General features: G+C 36.7%; 2 protein-coding genes across 7 annotated transcripts in view; one reads left to right on the top strand and one right to left on the bottom strand.

Annotated features, from left to right (window-relative positions):
- The window catches only part of LOC127855601 (E3 ubiquitin-protein ligase TRIM56-like), a 262,584-nt gene extending 247,688 nt beyond the window's left edge, over positions 1 to 14,896 (top strand). For 2 of the 4 annotated variants that reach the window (XM_052391346.1, XM_052391349.1), the window contains exon 4: positions 14,100 to 14,896. In XM_052391346.1, the coding sequence (XP_052247306.1) occupies positions 14,100 to 14,335 (236 nt within the window). In that variant the 3' untranslated portion in view covers positions 14,336 to 14,896. Of the gene's footprint in view, positions 1 to 9,455; positions 9,828 to 12,182; positions 13,433 to 13,985 lie in introns of those variants that run through there. The other 2 variants (XM_052391347.1, XM_052391348.1) reach the window with 2 other exon arrangements.
- The window catches only part of LOC127855598 (ATP-dependent RNA helicase DDX42-like), a 316,590-nt gene that overhangs the window by 277,831 nt on the left and 17,905 nt on the right, over positions 1 to 20,854 (bottom strand). For all 3 annotated transcript variants that reach the window (XR_008037598.1, XR_008037599.1, XM_052391341.1), the window contains exons 8-13: positions 19,772 to 19,891; positions 17,001 to 17,108; positions 16,646 to 16,714; positions 16,018 to 16,146; positions 3,320 to 3,419; positions 2,337 to 2,384 (exon numbers count right to left, since the gene is read on the bottom strand). Coding sequence is in view for 1 of the 3 variants with exons in the window: in XM_052391341.1 (XP_052247301.1) it covers positions 2,337 to 2,384; positions 3,320 to 3,419; positions 16,018 to 16,146; positions 16,646 to 16,714; positions 17,001 to 17,108; positions 19,772 to 19,891 (574 nt within the window). In the remaining 2 variants the exon portion in view is untranslated. The remainder of the gene's footprint in view (positions 1 to 2,336; positions 2,385 to 3,319; positions 3,420 to 16,017; positions 16,147 to 16,645; positions 16,715 to 17,000; positions 17,109 to 19,771; positions 19,892 to 20,854) is intronic.

Here is a 20,854-nt window from a genome sequence, read left to right as displayed (position 1 = left end):
CCACTCGTGAAAATATTATTTTTTATGATCACTCATGAATTAAAATCGATAATCCACCGGATCCAACAAATATCCTCTATGTCATTGGTATCATGTTTTACCAAAAGAATAAAGATATATGCAAACTACAAGATCAAACACTGTCATGTGGCAGGCAACAAATATTATAAACACACTGGCTACAGTATTAAACTTACTCTGCCTGTCAGGTCTATTAAACTTAGTCTGCCAGTCAGGTCTATTAAACTTACTCTGCCTGTCAGGTCCATTAAAACAACTCTGCCTGTCAGGTCTATTAAACTTACTCTGCCTGCCAGGTTCATTAAACTTACTCTGCCTGTCAGTTATTAAACTTACTCTGCCTGTCAGGTCTATTAAACTTACTCTGCCTGTCAGACCTATTAAACTTACTCTGCCTGTCATGTTCATTAAACTTACTCTGCCTGTTAGGTCTATTAAACTTACTCTGCCAGTCAGGTCTATTAAACTTACTCTGCCTTTCAGGTTCATTAAACTTACTCTGCCTGTCAGTTATTAAACTTACTCTGCCTGTCAGTTATTAAACTTACTCTGCCTGTCAGGTCTATTAAACTTACTCTGCCTGTCAGTTATTAAACTTACTCTGTCTGTCAGGTCTATTAAACTTTCTCTGCCTGTCAGGTCTATTAAACTTACTCTGTCTGTCAGTTATTAAACTTACTCTGCCTGTCAGGTCTATTAAACTTACTCTGTCTATCAGGTCTATTAAACTTACTCTGCCTGTCAGGTCATTAAACTTTCTCTGCCTGTAAAGTCTATTAATCTTTCTCTGCCTGTCAGTTATTAAACTTACTCTGCCTGTCAGGTCATTAAACTTACTCTGCCTGTCAGGTCTATTAAACTTACTCTGCCAGTCAGGTCTATTAAACTTACTCTGCCTGTCAGGTTCATTAAACTTACTCTGCCTGTCAGTTATTAAACTTACTCTGCCTGTCAGTTATTAAACTTACTCTGCCTGTCAGGTCTATCAAACTTACTCTGCCTGTCAGTTAGTAAACTTACTCTGTCTGTCAGGTCTATTAAACTTACTCCATCTGTCAGGTCTTTTAAACTTACTCTGCCTGTCAAGTCTATTAAACTTACTCTGTCTGTCAGTTATTAAACTTACTCTGCCTGTCAGGTCTATTAAACTTACTCTGCCTGTCAGTTATTAAACTTACTCTGTCTGTCAGGTCTATTAAACTTTCTCTGCCTGTCAGGTCTATTAAACTTACTCTGTCTGTCAGTTATTAAACTTACTCTGCCTGTCAGGTCTATTAAACTTACTCTGTCTATCAGGTCTATTAAACTTACTCTGCCTGTCAGGTCATTAAACTTTCTCTGCCTGTAAAGTCTATTAATCTTTCTCTGCCTGTCAGTTATTAAACTTACTCTGCCTGTCAGGTCATTAAACTTACTCTGCCTGTCAGGTCTATTAAACTTACTCTGCCAGTCAGGTCTATTAAACTTACTCTGCCTGTCAGGTTCATTAAACTTACTCTGCCTGTCAGTTATTAAACTTACTCTGCCTGTCAGTTATTAAACTTACTCTGCCTGTCAGGTCTATCAAACTTACTCTGCCTGTCAGTTAGTAAACTTACTCTGTCTGTCAGGTCTATTAAACTTACTCCATCTGTCAGGTCTTTTAAACTTACTCTGCCTGTCAAGTCTATTAAACTTACTTTGTCTGTCAGTTATTAAACTTACTCTGCCTGTCAGGTCTATTAAACTTACTCTGTCTGTCAGGTCTATTAAACTTACGCTGTCTGTCAGGTCTATTAAACTTACTCTTTCTGTCAGGTCTATTAAACTTACTCTGTCTGTCAGGTCTATTAAACTTACTCTGTCTGTCAGGTCTATTAAACTTACTCTGTCTGTCAGGTCCATTAAACTTACTCTGTCTGTCAGGTCTATTAAACTTACTCTGTCTGTCAGGTCTATTAAACTTACTCTGCCTGTCAGGTCTATTAAACTTACTCTGCCTGTCAGTTATTAAACTTACTCTGCCTGTCAGTTATTAAACTTACTCTGCCTGTCAGGTCTATTAAACTTACTCTGTCTGTCAGTTATTAAACTTACTCTGTCTGTCAGTTATTAAACTTACTCTGTCTGCCAGGTCTATTAAACTTACCTTGTCTGTCAGGTCTATTAAACTTACTCTGTCTGTCAGGTCTATTAAACTTACTCTGTCTGTCAGGTCTATTAAACTTATTCCATCTGTCAGGTCTATTAAACTTACTCTGTCTGTCAGGTCTATTAAACTTACTCTGTCTGTCAGGTCTATTAAACTTACTCTGCCTGTCAGTTATTAAACTTACTCTGTCTGTCAGGTCTGACATGATCTGCAATTGAACGCACTTGGGCCTCTAAAAAGTAAAACAAACTCAGGAAACATTTATACATATGAATTTTAAATGTCTTTCAAAAAGTTAACTTAATATACTTATGCAAAAAAGTAACTACAATCAAGTTAAAAGTCTTCCACACAATAATTCCACATTTATATAATATGCCAATCCCTAGAAAATTAGTAAAAACTTACGGACGTTCCCATACAAAACACTTTGTAAATAGGTGAATTATATGCAAGAGAACAAAAAAATGGGGCAACAAATTTACAGTTGAATTAAATTTTGGAAAACAATAACCTAGGATTTCAAAATAAGCTGATGCATTTAAAGTCTCTTTAAAATGACATACCAGATAAACTTAAGTTATTTCAATGAAACTAGCATTAATACATGTTTGTGATCATCATTGTTTGTACCTAGGGATTAGATGGCATTTTTTAATTTGTTATAAATGTTCCGATTAAGACTGTTTCTCTATTAAAGATCAATGGAACAAAACATTCTGTCAAAATGCAATTGACCAAGAAGAGAAGAAGTCAGTATATGTAGATAAGCTGTTAAAAATTTGAATGAAATCGGTTTTAGTTTCAGTAGACCTTTGATGGCAATGAAAATGTTCTTGGTTTAAAAAAATCTCTATTTACACTCTGAAAATAATTGGAGTGGCAACACCTAGCAAAAAGCACAGGTCCACTTTATAAAGTATCTGTATTGAAAGTTTCATCAAATCGATATAGTAATTCCTAAGATTTCTAGCAAAACAGAAATTATATAATCTGCAGTTGAAGTAACAGCATCTTAGATAGCCAATTGGTATTATAATTCCAGAAATTAGTCAAGAATGTCACGTCACATATTTTCAACATATTTTTTTCCAAATGAAAGGTACCAGCTAATGTAAACACCATTTTAGTAATACTAGGTATATTTCTACTGCGAGTGATTCTTACCAAAGCCCATGTCAAACATTCTGTCTGCCTCATCATACACCAGGAATGTAACCCTTTTCAGATTTGTAGACTTTTTCTTTATCAGATCTATTAACCGCCCCTGAAATCAATGAAACACCTATAGGAATGAAGCATAATCCTGTTCAAGCCCCTGAAATTAATATAAGGCCTAATGGAATGAAGCATAATCCTGTTCAAGCCGCTGAAATCAATACAAGGCCTATAGGAATGATGCATAATCCTGTTCAACCCCTGAAATTAATACAAGGCCTATAGGAATGAAGCATATTCCTGTTCAACTCCTGAAATCAATACAAAGCCTATAGGAATGAAGCATTATCCTGTTCAACCCCTGAAATTAATACAAGGCCTATAGGAATGATGCATAATCCTGTTCAAGCACCTGAAATCAATACAAGGCCTATAGGAATGATGCATAATCCTGTTCAACCCCTGAAATCAATACAATGCCTATAGGAATGATGCATAATCCTGTTCAAGCACCTGAAATCAATACAAGGCCTATAGGAATGAAGCATTATCCTGTTCAACCCCTGAAATCCATACAAGGCCTATAGGAATGATGCCTAATCCTGTTCAACCCCTGAAATCAATACAAGGCCTATAGGAATGATGCATTATCCTGTTCAAGCCAATGAAATCAATACAAGGCCTTTAGGAATGATGTATTATTCTGTTCAAGCCACTGAAATCAATACAAGGCCTATAGGAGTGAAGCATTATCCTGTTCAAGCCCCTGAAATCAATACAAGGCCTATAGGAATGAAGCATAATCCTGTTCAAGCCTCTGAAATCAATACAAGGCCTATAGGAATGAAGCATAATCCTGTTCAAGCCACTGAAATCAATACAAGGCCTATAGGAATGAAGCATAATCCTGTTCAAGCCACTGAAATCAATACAAGGCCTATAGGAGTGAAGCATTATCCTGTTCAAGCCCCTGAAATCAATACAAGGCCTATAGGAATGAAGCATAATCCTGTTCAAGCCTCTGAAATCAATACAAGGCCTATATGAATGAAGCATAATCCTGTTCAAGCCTCTGAAATCAATACAAGGCCGATAGGAATGAAGCATATTCCTGTTCAAGCCCCTGAAATCAATGCAACGCCTACAGGAATGAAGCACAATCCTGTTCCTTCATTTAAACACAGCTTAATATGATATAGATCTCTGTGTTGGATGTAAGCAAGTGCAGAGTGTGCTTAAGCGTGAGCGAGAAATTATAGAGGAATATGAATCAAATGGAAATGTGAGTTTGAAGCGTCCAAAATATGACACGAGATCCTTCGTGACATTACAATCTTGGAGGCAATCTATTGGATTGCTGCAGCTTGGTTGGAAATTAAAAAGGAAACGATCGTTAAGTGTTTCCAGAAGTGCGGATTTAGTCCAGAAATCATCAGCGGTTCAAATGCTGTACTGTGCCCGCAGATACAGAGATTCAGGACGACCCTGAACTCGATATTCCGCTTGCGTTCCTGCGTGTTTTGCGGGATCTGTTTGATGAAGACATCAGGGATCTGACGGCTGTTGATAAGGACCTGGCCATTTGTGAGACCAACATCACGGACTGGGAGAGGCCTGCGACCAAACTTATAGAGGAACTGAAACCCACACAGCCGGATGCGGATACCGATGAGGAAGAAGAAAACTCTGCACTTCCTCCATCCTGCTCCGTCAGCGAAACGTGCCAGTTTATTGATCACCTAAAGAACGTTGCTTTGGCAAAGAACAACCAGGTGATGCTTGACTCCATTATGAAATTCCAAGACGAATTCTTTGCGCACCGGGTCAAGTGTGCTAGTGTTCAAAAGAAGATAAGCAAGTTTTTTAGCATGGAGTGAATTGTTTTGTTTGTTGTGAATGATATTGGTTGTGTGTGTTTTTAAGTTTTTGTGTGAGATAAGTTATCTTTTTTTTGTGCATGATGTGCTATGTTTTTTTGGATAAAGAATGAATGAATGTTTGTATTTTGTATGAGGTTGTTGAATAAAAATGCTTTTGTGTGATGTTTGCGTACAAATAAATTTTAACAAACTGTTTGCGTCTTTTTATAACGGTACAATTACACCGTACTATCGGTTTATGACAGGGAATCCGCTTTTTAGACTTGTACGGACGTGACGTCAATGGCACATGACAAGCTTTATTTACTAAATGAACGAGATGCACGAGTAAACAATTATACCAGCGTTGAAAACAACATTGCTTTAGTTTAACAATATGAAATTAAATCAATACATATTAAGATATTATTCTGTATAATTCAATATACACACAAGTTAATTATGTTATTATGCTTAGTTAACGGCAATGAGCCTTTGTTTTACACTGTATGCAAACAACTGGGTGGGGTAAGGACGTAGCAATACTAACAACTGACAAACCATCTTAAAATTGTGATCCGAATTCAACGGTCACCTGTTGACAACAGTCACTTTGATCATTTCCCTTGAATGACCACTGAATTCAGGTTTGATTGTATTCACACACACCACTTGTTGAAGAATTGAAATTGTGAACTAGATTTTGAGCCCACTTCCAGATCCAGATTTAACCCATTTATGCCTACCATCTAGAAAAAAGGCCTTGGCAAACAGCGTAGACCCAGACCCGGCATGTAGCAGCATCTCATCAGGGTTTGCGCTGTTTGATTAAATGAATTTCTGTAAGAACAAGGGCTGTTTGTAAAACATGCATGCCCCCCATATGGGCTCTCTGTTGTAGTAACAGCCATTGTGTGAATGTTTTTTGTCACTGTGACCTTGACCTTTGACCTAGTGACCTGATAATAAATAGGGGTCATCTGCGAGTCATGATCAATGTACCTATGAAGTTTCATGATCCTAGCCATAAGTGTTCTTGAGTTATCATCCGGAAACTATTTCGGGTCACCGTGACCTAGACCTTTGACCTAGTCACCTGAAAATCAATAGGGGTCATCTGCGAGGCATGATCAATCTACCTATCAAGTTTCATGATCCTAGGCATAAGCGTCTTTTCAGTTATCATCCGGAAACCATTTTACTATTTCGGGTCACCGTGACCTTTGACCTAGTGACCTGAAAATCAATAGGGGTCAACCGCGAGTCATGATCAATCTACCTTTCAAGTTTCATGATCCTAGGAATAAGCGTTCTTGAGTTATCAACCGGAAACCATTTTACTATTTCGGGTCACCGTGACCTTGACCTTTGACCTAGTGACCTGAAAATCAATAGGGGTAATCTGCGATTCATGATCAATGTACCTATGAAGTTTCATGATCCTAGGCGTAAGCGTTTTGAGTTATCATCCGGAAACCATCTGGTGGACGGACGGACATACAGACGGACGGACGGACCAACATGTGCAAAACAATATACCCCCTCTTCTTCGAAGGGGGGCATAAATATTAAATGTCAGCTCTAAGACAAATGAACTGTGGCTAACAGTGGTCACACTGCTAATCAACCGATTTCTCTGCATTTCTCAACATTTGCCATAATTGCAATTATTATTGCATTCATGTCTCAAGTTTCTTCAAGTCATTCAATATCTACCATTATCTGGTGTTTTTGCATCAATCAAACCAAAGAAATGGGCACCTGTATAATGAGTGTTACTAGCAGAGCCATTTAGTGGCAACATATATTACCTGACTTCTATAATAATCAAATTATTACCACACATTAATCTAATATTATTGCAGGTCTTGAAAGATTTGTCTCAAAAGCAACTGCTCATGAAAATTATGTATATAGTGTGAGACTACAACATCAATGCTTTTTTACTATTAACTTTCTTATCTTTTGATCTCCTCTCTGTAATAAGTTTTTTTCATTTTTGTTATTGCAACTTTATATTTCACACCTGGGCATAATGTTTTTAGAACAAATGTTTTGTTGTACTAGTTTTGGTTAAGACAGCAACAGATTGGCAGCACATTTTAAACAACAACCTTTGTTGTGTGCTCAAGTTTGAGTCAAAAACATATTTCTCAAACATTTAAACAACATTCACTTATTGCACCAAACATAACAATCCATATAAATTGTAGTTACATTAGGTATTTTTCATCTTTTTATTTCAAAAGAAAGTTCAACATATTCAAACAGAACAATCAAAATAAATTGTACTACATTTGATCTTTTCCTCTCAGATTTTTTTTCTAAAAGGGTAGCCATGGCAACACTGGTTGATTTATCAATGTTTCAGAGTAGAGCTCATTACTTCCTGATAACAACAATACACTTTCAATTAGAGGATTTTTACTATCTCTGTGGCACCCAGGATCTGCTATCAAGGCCCTTCACCTTTGATAAACTCTCTAATTAGGAACCATAAACCTCATAGTAAAATAACCCCTGCAAACTGTAAATTCTTGTAAATTCTGACCCGTGCTCCATGTGCTTGTGAGGTTTGCGGTAAAATGGAAGGGACTACTGTTATATCCTGGGATGTTTCTTTAATTAAAATTCTTCAAATGTTCATGAAAAGCCAAATGTCCACTCTATAGGGACCCTCCATGCCAAATGTCCACTCTATAGGAACCCTCTATGCAAAATGTCCTCTCTATAGGGACCCTCCATGCAAAATGTCCACTCTATAGGGACTCTCCATGCCAAATGTCCACTCTATAGGGACCCTCCATGCCAAATGTCCACTCTATTGGGACCCTCCATGCCAAATGTCCACTCTATTGGGACCCTCCATGCAAAATGTCCACTCAATAGGGACCCGCCAAGTCAAATGTCCACTCTATAGGGACCCTCCATGCCAAATGTCCAATCTATAGGGACCCTCCATGCCAAATGCCCTTTGTATAGGGACCTGCTTATAATGTTTATTGAGTTCTGTTATTCCGATATAATTCTATGCAATAAAGAAAGCTCAACAAAACACTACTAGAAATCTTTAACTTCAATTAGTTTGTCCAACATGTGTAGAATTGTCTTCACAAACTGGTGTTTTTACTAAATATTGTGCCCATAGACATGCCATACATGTAATCATTACTTTTATGTAACTTAGCGTGTTATAAGTAGTTTTCTATGACCACTATATCACATTTGCATAAAAATTAACTTGTGTGACGTCTGCGACATAAAACAAGATGTTAGAGGCAACAATAAACAAATATGTGTCACCCTGGTTACTTGTTGTCCTTATGTTTGTTATCCTAGCAAGTATTTAAAATAATTGTGTGAACAAAATTAAAGGAACTTTCAGACGAATGCACACAAAATTGAAAAATGAAAGACATTGAATGGGAAATTTCATTTCAAGATGGATATTTGTAGATTTCGGGTTAAAATTATGTTCTCCATTTTTTGACATAAAATTACCAAGAATTATATGATATTGGCAGCAATAGATGTTTTCTTGCGGATTCAACTAGTAGGTCTGAAATGTTTGTTTATAAACAAAAGCCAGGGGGCATAAATGAAATATGAAAAGAATAGACAACCCGCTAGAATACCGGGTTAGAGTATATTACATCAACGCCACAAGTATCGTTTACAAGAATCAAACACATATTGAATAATTTGTAAATAAAATAAGGGACAGTTAATATAATGATCCTAAAGATTCAGTCTCTTGTTCCATTTTAAATATGATCCTATTAATTTACCCATAACCTTTCCATCAATATTGGATGTTAATAGTATAATAATAATTAACTTTATATGCAGCAAACTATAAAGCAATTATTATGCAATATTGATATAAGGTTTTCATTATTATATTGACAATAATAATATTGTTAACTAGGTCCTCCCTTAATCTAATGTTTCTGATTATATTTACATCCCCCATTTTAAGATATTGTGTACATTTTACACATTGTTAAGTTTAAACCATATCAACATTTTACATTAAATCTTATATCTGAGCCTTAACTCTTGCCTTGAGTAAATATATACCATGTTTATCTGTCAACATATTGATTATTGATTATTGACAAATTTATAAAATTCAGGATCATTTATAAAAGAGCTCTTTTAACATTTTAAACCAAATCGTACTGTACATAGCCAAACTCAGTTTGAATTATAATGTGGCACACAATACACAAATTTAGTTTTCAGATATGGGTTATAATGTGGAACACAATACACAATCACATGACAGGATATCGTCTGTAACCATAGAAAATATCAATAGTGACAAAAATGGCTTCCAATATGGAAAGTTCAATTTATAGAGGATCAGAATCATTCTTTGATTTTTCTTGTTTCACCTGTCAGGAAAATGATAGAAACACAGAGGCTGGATTTTACTGTGAGGATTGTTCTAAATTTTACTGTAGCAAATGTGTGGAGTATCATAACTATCTTTACAAGAAGCATGCCATTTTGAGCAAAGAAAACATCAGCCTATGGCCTAAAACTGATGTGGTTGAACAAGACAAATGTAAGGAGCACCAGAAAGAAAAACTGACCATATTCTGTGAGGACCACAGTGAGCTGATATGTCATGTCTGCCAGTTCCATAATCATCAGTAAGTATAGATGCACTTGCTATGAAGATGTTTTTTTAAATGCCTTTACCAATTTTTAGCCATCATTTATTTCTCCCAAGATAGTTAATAACTCACAAGAGTGCCAGAAACTTATTTTTTTCAACTGTCTTATGTTAATTGTATTCTTGATTTGGTTGAATATTGATTTTTAATCACAGCATCACTCATAAAACAAGAGATTATTGGAAAATGGAGCAAAGCCGTACCTGTTGCCTTGACCTTTGATCTCTTGACTTCACAATCATGATGGGACATTCTTCATAAAGACAAAACCAGCATACTGATTTAAATGATGCTAAGAGATTTCAAGATATAAATATATATAAACAATAGTAATCCATCAAGCACATGTGACCTTGACCTTTGACCTCTTGACCTCATTATCATTTTTCTTTCCTCCTAATAGGGGTATTCCACTACGACCCGATTCCCCTTGATTTGTCCCGATTTCCAATATTTTGAGGTCGGGAACATTCGTAGCTCAATTGAAACTAGTTGTGGGCCGGTCATAAGTGATTCCTGCAACTCGTGAGCTCCCGAAAAATTTTGGCCAGATTTAAAACGTGTTTAAAATTTGGCCAGGACCTACAAGACTAAATTAAATCGAAGTAAACTCATAACAGCTTCCAAGTGCGTTTTTGGGCATTGTAATGGAATCCTAGGTAATTCGTGACTTAATCAGGAAATCGGTGATCATGTGATCTGTCTATAAATCAGCTATGACTTTGTCAAGGCTTTCACAAGTTCACCCCGAGTGAGTTGCGAGCCCGCTAAGATTCTCGCAATTTAGATCAAAACTCTCACAAGTTCACCCCGAGTGAGTTGAGAGCCCGCTAAGATTCTGCGATTTAGATAAATATCAATAGATATTGGCGCCTATTTCATGGGTGCGTTGGGCGAGGTCCTAGCTTAATCGTGACCAATCTGCATTGTTCATAGTACAGTCGCAGTAGATTCTTACCTATCGTAGTGAAGTCACGACCCTATTCGCAAGACTTCAACCACCCCATGATTCGTCGTAAACCAATCGTACCAGTGTCGTTACTAAATCGTAGACTTCACGAGTCTTCCCAATTCAATAAATGTGATACATCGTAGCAAATCGTGGGCTTGTTTTCGTAGTGGAATAGGGCCATAACAAGTATAGCAATATAGATGTGAAAGCATTCTCTAGATATCATGCAGAAAACAATATTTTCATACAAAGTCATATGATCTCGACCTTTAACCTTGTGATCTCAAATTAATCAATCAAATTTGTTGAATTGATATCCCCTGCCAAATAAATTTTGTTAATGGATGGGAGCAAATCCTTTAAATGGAATCTTCCGCGGCAGATAAAAACGTATTTTACACCCATTTAAACACTATACGGATTTTCATGATCACAGGTCAAGGTGTTCTCAAAACAAGGGCTGTTTGTAAAACATGCATGCCCCCCATACGGGCTTTCCGTTGTAGTGGCAGCCATTGTGTGAATACGATTTTTGTCACTGTGACCTTGACCTTTGACCTAGTGACCTGAAAATCAATAGGGGTCATCTACGGGTCACGATTAATGTACGTATGAAGTGTCATGATCCTAGGCAAAAGCGTTCTTGAGTTATCATCCGAAAATCATTTTACTATTTCGGGTGACCGTGACCTTTGACCTTGTGACCTTAAAATCAATAGGGGTCATCTGCAAGTCATGATCAATCTACCTATGAAGTTTCATGATCCTAGGCGTAAATATTCTTGAGTTATCATCCGAAAACCATTTTACTATTTCGGGTCACCGTGACCTTGACCTTTGACCTAGTGACCTCAAAATCAATAGGGGTCATCTGCGAGTCATGATCAATCTACCCATGAAGTTTCATGATCCTAGGCGTATGCGTTCTTGAGTTATCATCCGGAAACCATTTTACTATTTCTGGTCACCGTGACCTAGACCTTTGACCTAGTGACCTCAAAATCAATAGGGGTCATCTGCAAGTCATGATCAATGTACCTATGAAGTTTCATGATCCTAGGCCCAAGGGTTCTCGAGTTATCGTCTGACAACCACCTGGTGGACGGACAGACCGACAGACCGACCGACAGACCGACATGAGCAAAGCAATATACCCCCTCTTCTTCGAAGGGGGGCATAATAAATACAGTGCAAAAACAAATTTTATGCGCCAAAGTTAAGTGACCTTGACCTTTGACTTTGTAACCGGTTTTTAGAGACATAAGTTTTTAAAGATACTTTGTGTGACAAAATAATATGATTCAACATAAATTGAAGATCTAAAAATATTAACCATCCTTTGGAAAACACATACATGATTTAATTTGATGTTTTTGTAGGAAATGCAGTCATTTGGTTCTAATATCTGACAAAGTGAAACAGCTGCATCAAAAAGGAGACTTCAAGCAGTTGTCAGCAACTATTTATACACAACACCAGAAATTGATACATGAGAAAGATGACTTAGAGGAGAATATTAAGTCTCTTGAGAAATCGTACACGAGAATTCTGGAAGAAATCAATGCATTACGAAAAACAATTAACGATTCTTTGGATCAACTGGAGAAATATACCAAGAAGGAGTTGGACACATTTCTGGTCACAATGAGAACATCAATTCAAACTGACATTGAAAACTGCACTGACTCCATCAAAAATATTACATGTCATCATGATGATTTCCTGAAAATAAAAGACAAAAGTGAAGCACTTAGTTTTATCAAGTACAGAAAATGTATTGACCAGTCCCTTAAGGTAGAATCAGCTTTACAAGAAATGACAACAAAGACTGAAATGACACTTACCTTTAGACCTGATACAACCATCCAACAAACCCTGTCCACTCTCTCGGGATTGGGACAAATACTGAGAACAGTGGAACAATCAGACCCTGCTAAAAGGACAACACAGAAAACGGACAGCAGACAGAATAATCCCAAAGAAACCAGCCAGTCTGACCCTGGACACCAAACAACTTCAGGATTCAAGGTAAACAAATCCAATCCAGAATCCAGTACATCTAGAAGTTATAGCCCTGGAAACGGAACAAGTGATCTGACCAAGTCAGGCCAAGTATTTGATCCAGTATCAAGTTCATCACACCAGCTGGTCCAGGGATATCAATCAGGGGCAGTAAACAGGTCTGATCAAATCATAAAAGTGAAGAGTAGTAAGAATTACAGTGTGAATATTAAGGGTGATACAAAAAAATGCAACATAAGAGGTATCTGTGAGACAGCTTCTGGAGAACTCCTCATCGCAGACTGGAACAACAATAAAGTGAAGCTCATGGATCATACCTACAAGGTGGTGTCCCAATGTGACTTGCCTAGGACACCATGGTCCATGTGCAGCATTGACTCCAGTCTGGTGGCGGTTAGTAATGGGAATGGAAAAGAAATCCACTTCATCAGAGTGATCAATGGACAGTTGATAAAGGACAGGATACTGCAGTTCCAACATGATTGCTGGGGTATTGCCCATCAGCATGGTAACCTGTACATTACAGATGGTAGTGCTCTGTATCTCTATACTCTGGATGGAAGACTGGTGAGGGAGATGTATAAGGATACATCAAGTTACAATACAGGTAATTATTATTCCTAGCATTATTCTCATGTTCAAAACTTTTAGGCCCATGCTTCTACTGTCACTGAAATCAAGCTTCACATACTAGTAATCTTATCAAACAAATTGATGTTTTGTAAATAATAATCAGGACAGCTTAAACCAAATTAACTATGTAGTCTTTAATGCATATTCCCTAATACCATGTTTTGCAAATTAAGGAAATATTTTCATGCTACATCTACAATTATATATTTAAGTTAGACAATTATATCTTTGATACTTATTCCACAAAGTCAAACACTTAAACAATGTATCTAAATAAAAGAACCACAATATACGCATCCACAATACAACTGTTCTTTATAGTTGTCATTACTTTACATTATGTTAAATAATAATAGTAATATTAATTACAATTTTATAAAGTGTTTTTATGTTTGTACTTTACACATAACAAAATAATAAATGCTGAGCTATATTGTATATCAAGAACATTAGACTCACTACTTTTTATATCACACCCTTCATTTCCACATAATAACATCTCATCATCACTGTCTTCTATACCACAGTAATGTCCTGTGCAGTGAGTCCAGATGGTGACAGGATATATGTGACCAACAATAACAGTAAGCAGCTGGTCACATTGTCCAGGGATGGCACAGTGATCTCCACCCTGACTGTACCTGGCCTGGACCCACTACCTGGCCTGCATGTGACAGATTCAGAACATGTTCTGGTGTGTGGAAGCTGGTCTAACAAAATCGTCCAGGTTGACAAAGATGGGAGACAGATACTGGCAGAGGTGGTCACAAACAATGATGGTGTGACTCTCCCTATGTCTGTCTACTACAGTAAGAACACAGGATCAATCATTGTAGGAATGGATGGCGATGACATCATAGTGTTTAAGGCAGTGTGACTGTTAGAAAAGGATGATGTTCATGTATAATAATCTTGAGTAAATCCATGAGACCAACATAATTAACATTACTCTACCTTATATTACAGGACAGGGCAGAATGTCCTGTACTAACAAGTACAACTTGTAATTTCAATTTCCAGATTGAAAAAGCTCCCCTCCCCACTGCATTTACAGTTGCAGTTATGTGATGCTAGTTTCATCTGCATACCTTATGCTATGGTCACCATATTCCCTATGTTTTAATTTTTAGTATAGGAACTGCAGCTGGTCTCTTCTGTTGCAAGGCAGAGTCTGTTTGTCAGATATTTCAACAGTTGCTATTACAAATATTAATTAAATGTTAGGGGCCTATCAGGGTCATTATCCACACTATCACAACATCCAAATATGAAAGGGTAGGCAGATTTGAATAAAAGCCAGGAACAGCGAGAATCTGGGGATATGGAATTGAGTGTATTCATGTTATAGTACAAAAAGTGTGAATGAGTTATTCTTTAATTTAATTGGTGACGGTGTATATATGTATAATTTTAGAGTTTCAATAAAATGTAGTCTATATACTGTGTTGTGACTATTCAAGATATAAACTGTCTCCATGAAAATTGTAACACCTAGACACAAATTCCACATGATCATTTGCAATGGCAATTACTGTGCAATGAAAGTATGAGTTACAGTTCTTATATACTGGGCTTCCACTGCTTGACCACTTAGTACAAATTAAGTTCTAAGTTGCTACCTCGAATAATTACCAAGACATGCTCTGGAAAAATATAAGTATAAAATACACAAAGGGGGAAATAACTGTAAATATGGCAGCAAGAGTAGTGTCTTTGTGAAAGTTACATCCCTTCCCCTCACCATAGATATGCTGACTCCACTTCTCAGTACAGTTAAAGTACACATGCTTGCTAGGTGAAGTACAGTTTCTTTCACAGAATACAGCAAGGATCAAATGCGACTTATTTTATTTCCTTGGATATAATTCCATCAATTTAGACATGGTGATGATATTAACTGTTGCCTTGAAATAGTAAACAATCCATAATATTTTTTTTGCAATGAAGTATACCAATGTAGAAACTATAAATATAAGCATCACCCTGACATTAAACTTCTAGTTAACAACTGCATCATTGAAGTCTCTTATGAAGGCAGTTGCCCAAGTGAGATCAGATTAAGAGTCTTGCTATGTGAAAATGGGGTTTAATACATGTGTATAATGTGTGTGTCTTGTTCTGAGAAAACTAGGCTTAATTTGTGTGCGTAAAGTGTCGTCCAAGATTAGCCTGTGCAGTCCGCACAGGCTTATCAGGGACGACACTTTCCCCTTTAATGGTATTTTTAGTTTCAAGGAAGTCCCTCCTTGCCGAAAATCAAGTTTAGGCGGAAAGTGTCATCCCTGATTAGCCTGTGTGGACAACACTTTACGCACATGAATTAAGCCCAGTTTTATCAGAACAAGACACAATGTGTTATGCCAGACAGATTACCCTGCACGGGCTAATCTGAGACCACACTTTCCACCTTAGCTGGATTTTTGCTTGGAAGGGACTTCCTTTTAACAAAATACCATACAAATGGACTGCACATGCTAAGTTGGAAAGACATTTTACGCCTATCTTTAAACCCCCTTTTTACCAAGGCAAGGCTAATAAATCTGGTACAAGCCAGCTTACAGGTGTAGCCACTATAATCTCAGCCCCATCTTGGCAGGCCTTTTGCTGTTCCCACATGCTGCCCCCTCCGTACGCACACACTGTGTTGATGTTGTACACCTTGCCAAATCTCTTGCATTCTTGGTATATCTGAATAAATGTAAGGGTATTTGTTGGTTTTGAATAATTATCGCATTTAGTTCAAGAGTAATGTTAGAAAACTTTTGCATTCTAAGTATATATGTCATGCAAATAAATAAATACATGGATATTTGTTTGTTTTTGGTAGGTGATCTTTTTCAAGAGTTTTCATAGAAATCAAATAATTAATATTTTGATGATTGGCACTGACAATTGTGGACAAATATAATTTCTATTCTATAGAATGGAACAAAAATCAGTAATCTATTGAAACCTTCCAAAAATTTTGTATTACAAAATGCTTTTTAGCACCTTCTATGTACATTTAATATGGTTTAAACTTAAATGGATAAAAATAGAGTCCTTTCACAGTGACAGAGTCAAAATAATAGACAAATTTCACTGTCTGTAAACTTCTATTACCAAATTTTGAATCATTATTATTTCTATATTAAACAAAGAAAAGCAGGAAATAATAATGTCGCTATGTTCGCCTGCCATTGGTTACCTGCTGAGACAGTTCTCTAGTTGGAGCCAGAATCAGACCAATGGGCCCATCTCCTTTCTCCAGTTCTTTCTGCAATTAGTCACACCCACTCACATCTACATGTTACAAGAAAACAGTTACACAAGAGAAGCAACTAAAAACATTTTTTTTTTTAAGTAGGTCAAACATCAAACTTATCTCAGATTTTCTAGGCATACACAAACAGTAAAACTTTGATCAAGATGAGATATGCAGACAGCAACAGGAAAGAAAGCCCTTGCATGATGATTACCAAAAAACCAGCACTACGTGTTCAAATTCCAGTGGGCTTACAACATTTAATTAAATACACCTGAAAAAAGACGACAATACTAACCTGTGCCATAATATGGATGAGCAATGGCCAAACAAACGCTGCAGTTTTACCACTTCCTGTTTTGGCAATGCCGATGATGTCTCTACCTGATAAGGCTATTGGTATACCCTGAACAGAAAATACCATGGTGTAAAATTTGCCTTTCTTTTTAATTAACCATATTCCATTATCATTTTTGGCAAAGAGCTCAGTTGTGTATTCATTCAACCACAGGTGGTTAAACCCAAGTTATTAAATTTCCAGACACATACTTCATGATGGCAACAAGAGGACCATAGGCCCTAGGTCGCTAACCTGAAACCCAACATAACTGACCTGATCTGGGCAGCTTGTGTGATGTTTCCAAAACCATTTTAGAAATCAGCTACATTTTTTCTTGAGAACAATTTAGGAGCAAGTTTCGTGACTACTGGACACACAAAAATGACATCTTAGGTGTTTACCAAGTTGGTGAATAGCCATAAATGAAAAACTGCCTTCCTTCATTGTGGTCTTGCCTTATGTTTAACAAAAAAGCATTGAGGGGCCCAATATAGACCTAAGAGGCAAGATTTGAACAAATGTGGTAGAGGGTTAACAAATTATGTAACAAAAGAAAACCAAACAACTGGGCCTTGCTTTTTCAGATGAAGAGATATTTAGACTATGCACTATATAAGTATTAGGGAAACAAGTAACCCACTGGTCTGGATCAGTTTTTACCCAAGGGACAGGATTTGAACAAACTTGGTAGGGGACCACCAAACAATAGTACTCCAATACCAAACGTATGGACCTAGCAGTTTTATTCAAGAAGATTTTTTAATATACAGTCAAAACTATGAACAGCAGTCACTCAAGGGAAATGGCCAAAGTGACAGTTGTTGACGAGTGGAGTGACTGCTATTCTCGGATAACCAATTTTTAGATGGTTGGTCAGTTGGTGGTATTGCTACAATGTTACCCCACCCAGTCGTTTGCACACTAAGTAAAACAAAGGCTCATTTCCGATTACTAAGCATAATAACATAATAATTTTTATAAAATAATGCAGAAAAATGTCTTATAAATTGATTCAACTTCATAACTATTTTTAAACTAAATCTATGACTTTATCAACAATAGAATTGTTTTTTACTCATGCATCTCGTTCATTTAGTAAATCCGACAGTTCGTATGACACTCATGGGGATTTATTTTTAAAAAGGCATGCATCATTGAGTGTGACGTCCGAACAATTATAAAAGTGGATTCGCTGTCATAAACCAAATGTACAGTTTAAATGTATCGTTCTAATTCAAAGAAAGAGAAGCCAAAATCTTGTTAAAAATGTTAAGTTTGTTATAAAAGTTACAATTCAATGTATATTTTTCCTGAATAGACAATAAATAATCCTTTTATCACCTTCTTATAAGAACATTCCCCAGCTTAGTGTTGTTTTTACCTTATCAGCTATAAAGATCTATTGACTTTGTCACGCGCTCATGCTTTGTTGTTATGAATGTAGCCAAAAATTACTACTACTAATACACATTCTTATTGTTACCTGCACCTGTTTCGTTTGTGTTCTTAATTTTCGCTCGAAACAACATCATTTTCAGTTCAAACATGACTTCCAGAGTGAAAGATACTGGCCATTGGCCGTTATGGACAAATGACCGATATTCTCAAGTGTTATATAGAGTACACATTCAAATGAAACAAGTATTCCCCGGGGTGGTGCTATTTCTGACCCAAGTACACAGCTTGAACTAACTTTGTAGAGGACTAACATACAATTGTACATGACAACTACTAAACCTTTGAGCCTTGTGGCTACACAGGTTTAAAAAAAAATTCTCTTTAGTTTAAACCTATTTATTTTAGCTTGATTGCATCAAAAGCCTCAGGCTTATTTTACAACTCTCGAGTCTGTTTCCTGGGCCTAGAACCAGTACTTGGTGTCTTTTTTCTCCGTATACATATATGGGAAACAAGTAACCATAAGGGCAGTCACAATTTGACCCCATGAGCATGATCTGAAACAAACATGGTAGAGGACCACCATAAGCTATTATATGCCAAATATTTCACCTTTCAGCCTTGTTGTCTTATAGCAAAAGGTTTTAACTGTCATTTTGCTCTCAGTCTATATAAATCATGTGACCTCAGGGACCACGCCATTTTCATCCCTTGGGGCGTAATTTGAACAAACTAAGAAGAGGACAACTAGATGATATTACAAACCAAATATTAAACTTCTGACCTTTGTGGTTTAAAAGAAGATTTTTGAAGTTTTCATGTTAACATCTTTTTATAGCTCCCATGACCTACATATGCAACGGATCAAAAAGATTTGAATTACTTTGAAAATGGGTCATTCTCTAATTTCAGTTCATTTTTCATTATTTACTGGGTAGGCTTACCATGAAAATGTTGTTATTTGTCTATATCTAGTTAAATTTAAAATTAAACAAGAGCACCGCATAGCGGGTGCCAACGCTCGGCTGCGGGTGCATTTTTTTTATAAATGAACGCTTGTCAGAATTGTTATTTTTTTAGAGGTCACAGTGACCTTGACCTTTGACCTAGTGACCCAAATATGGGTGAGGCGTGTAGAACTCATCAAGGTGCAGCTACATATTAAGTTTCAAAGTTGTAGGTGGAAGCACTTTGATTTCATAGCCAATGTTCAAAACCTTGACAAAATGTTAAGGTTTTAGCACGATGCGGACGGCGGACGACACAACAAGCTGGCCATGATTCTCTGAAAACAGCCGAGCTAAAAATTACTATTTTCAATCATTCTCTACCTGTGCCTGGATAGGTGTGGGTTGGGAGTACTCTGACTTTCTGATGGCTTCCACAAGGGCGTCGTCAAAACCGAAATGGGCGAAACTGCACACTGGTCTGGGTGGGGCAAGTCCAGATACCTACAACGTCATTGAAAATGTGAAAACAACTGACAACACTGCAGACCCACTTAATCGTTATCCGTTTACTTGGTTGTCAAATTGTCAAACATATCGCTATTTGGCTGTGAATACGCTTTTTCCAGGAGCTTTAATTATCTTTCATTTATCTGACTTGCATATTATTCTGGTTTGGTCCAGACTTTCATATCTTAATCCAGTTTGGTTCACACTTGCATGCCCTCATGCTACACAACATTCACACTAGTGTCATGCAACTAATAGTAACTCGACTCTAAACATCACAGATAAACAGTTTAACCTAATCTGCTTACATAGAGCATGCCACCCTTGACAATACCCTCTTACTTCATTCGTTTTAAATGTTCTCTCTTCATCTCTAGCTGAGCTCTTACAATATTACTTTTACATTAAAGGGACTTTTTTGCGTTTTGACAAAATAACAAAATTGACAACAATTGTTTAAGATTTGCAAATTTTTGTTGTGGTTATGTTTTTTGCAAGGAAACAGTAATACTGAACGCTTAACATGCTCTAACAGCAATTAATTCGCCCCATTTGCGCAAAGAGGTATTATGTGGCTTCTAATTTCAATGTCACATGGCACCTTTTTGCACCCAGGGGGTGTTATCTGCGATTAAAAAACCTAAATATTATAAAGCATTACAAACACGAAACAATTGTATGATTTGGAAAGTTCTTTTGTTAACTTTATATTTTGTGACATTACGAGGATTACTTATATACAGAATAAAATACATCTTGAATTATGTCAGCATGAATAGCCAGCATAAATAGTCGCATGAAAACCCCTCGACTTTTACTCCATAACTTGTTTTTCTTTCTTTAATGTTGTTTTTTTGTCTTCAGTTCCAATGTTTACATTTATCAATTTAAAGCAGTTAATGACAAACTACCAAACATGCTAAAATCAATGAAAAGGTCCCTGTCCCTTTAAGCCAG

Source organism: Dreissena polymorpha, chromosome 13 (assembly GCF_020536995.1).
Source record: "Dreissena polymorpha isolate Duluth1 chromosome 13, UMN_Dpol_1.0, whole genome shotgun sequence".
Taxonomy (NCBI): domain Eukaryota; kingdom Metazoa; phylum Mollusca; class Bivalvia; order Myida; family Dreissenidae; genus Dreissena; species Dreissena polymorpha.
This window is presented reverse-complemented; position numbering and strand designations above follow the sequence as displayed.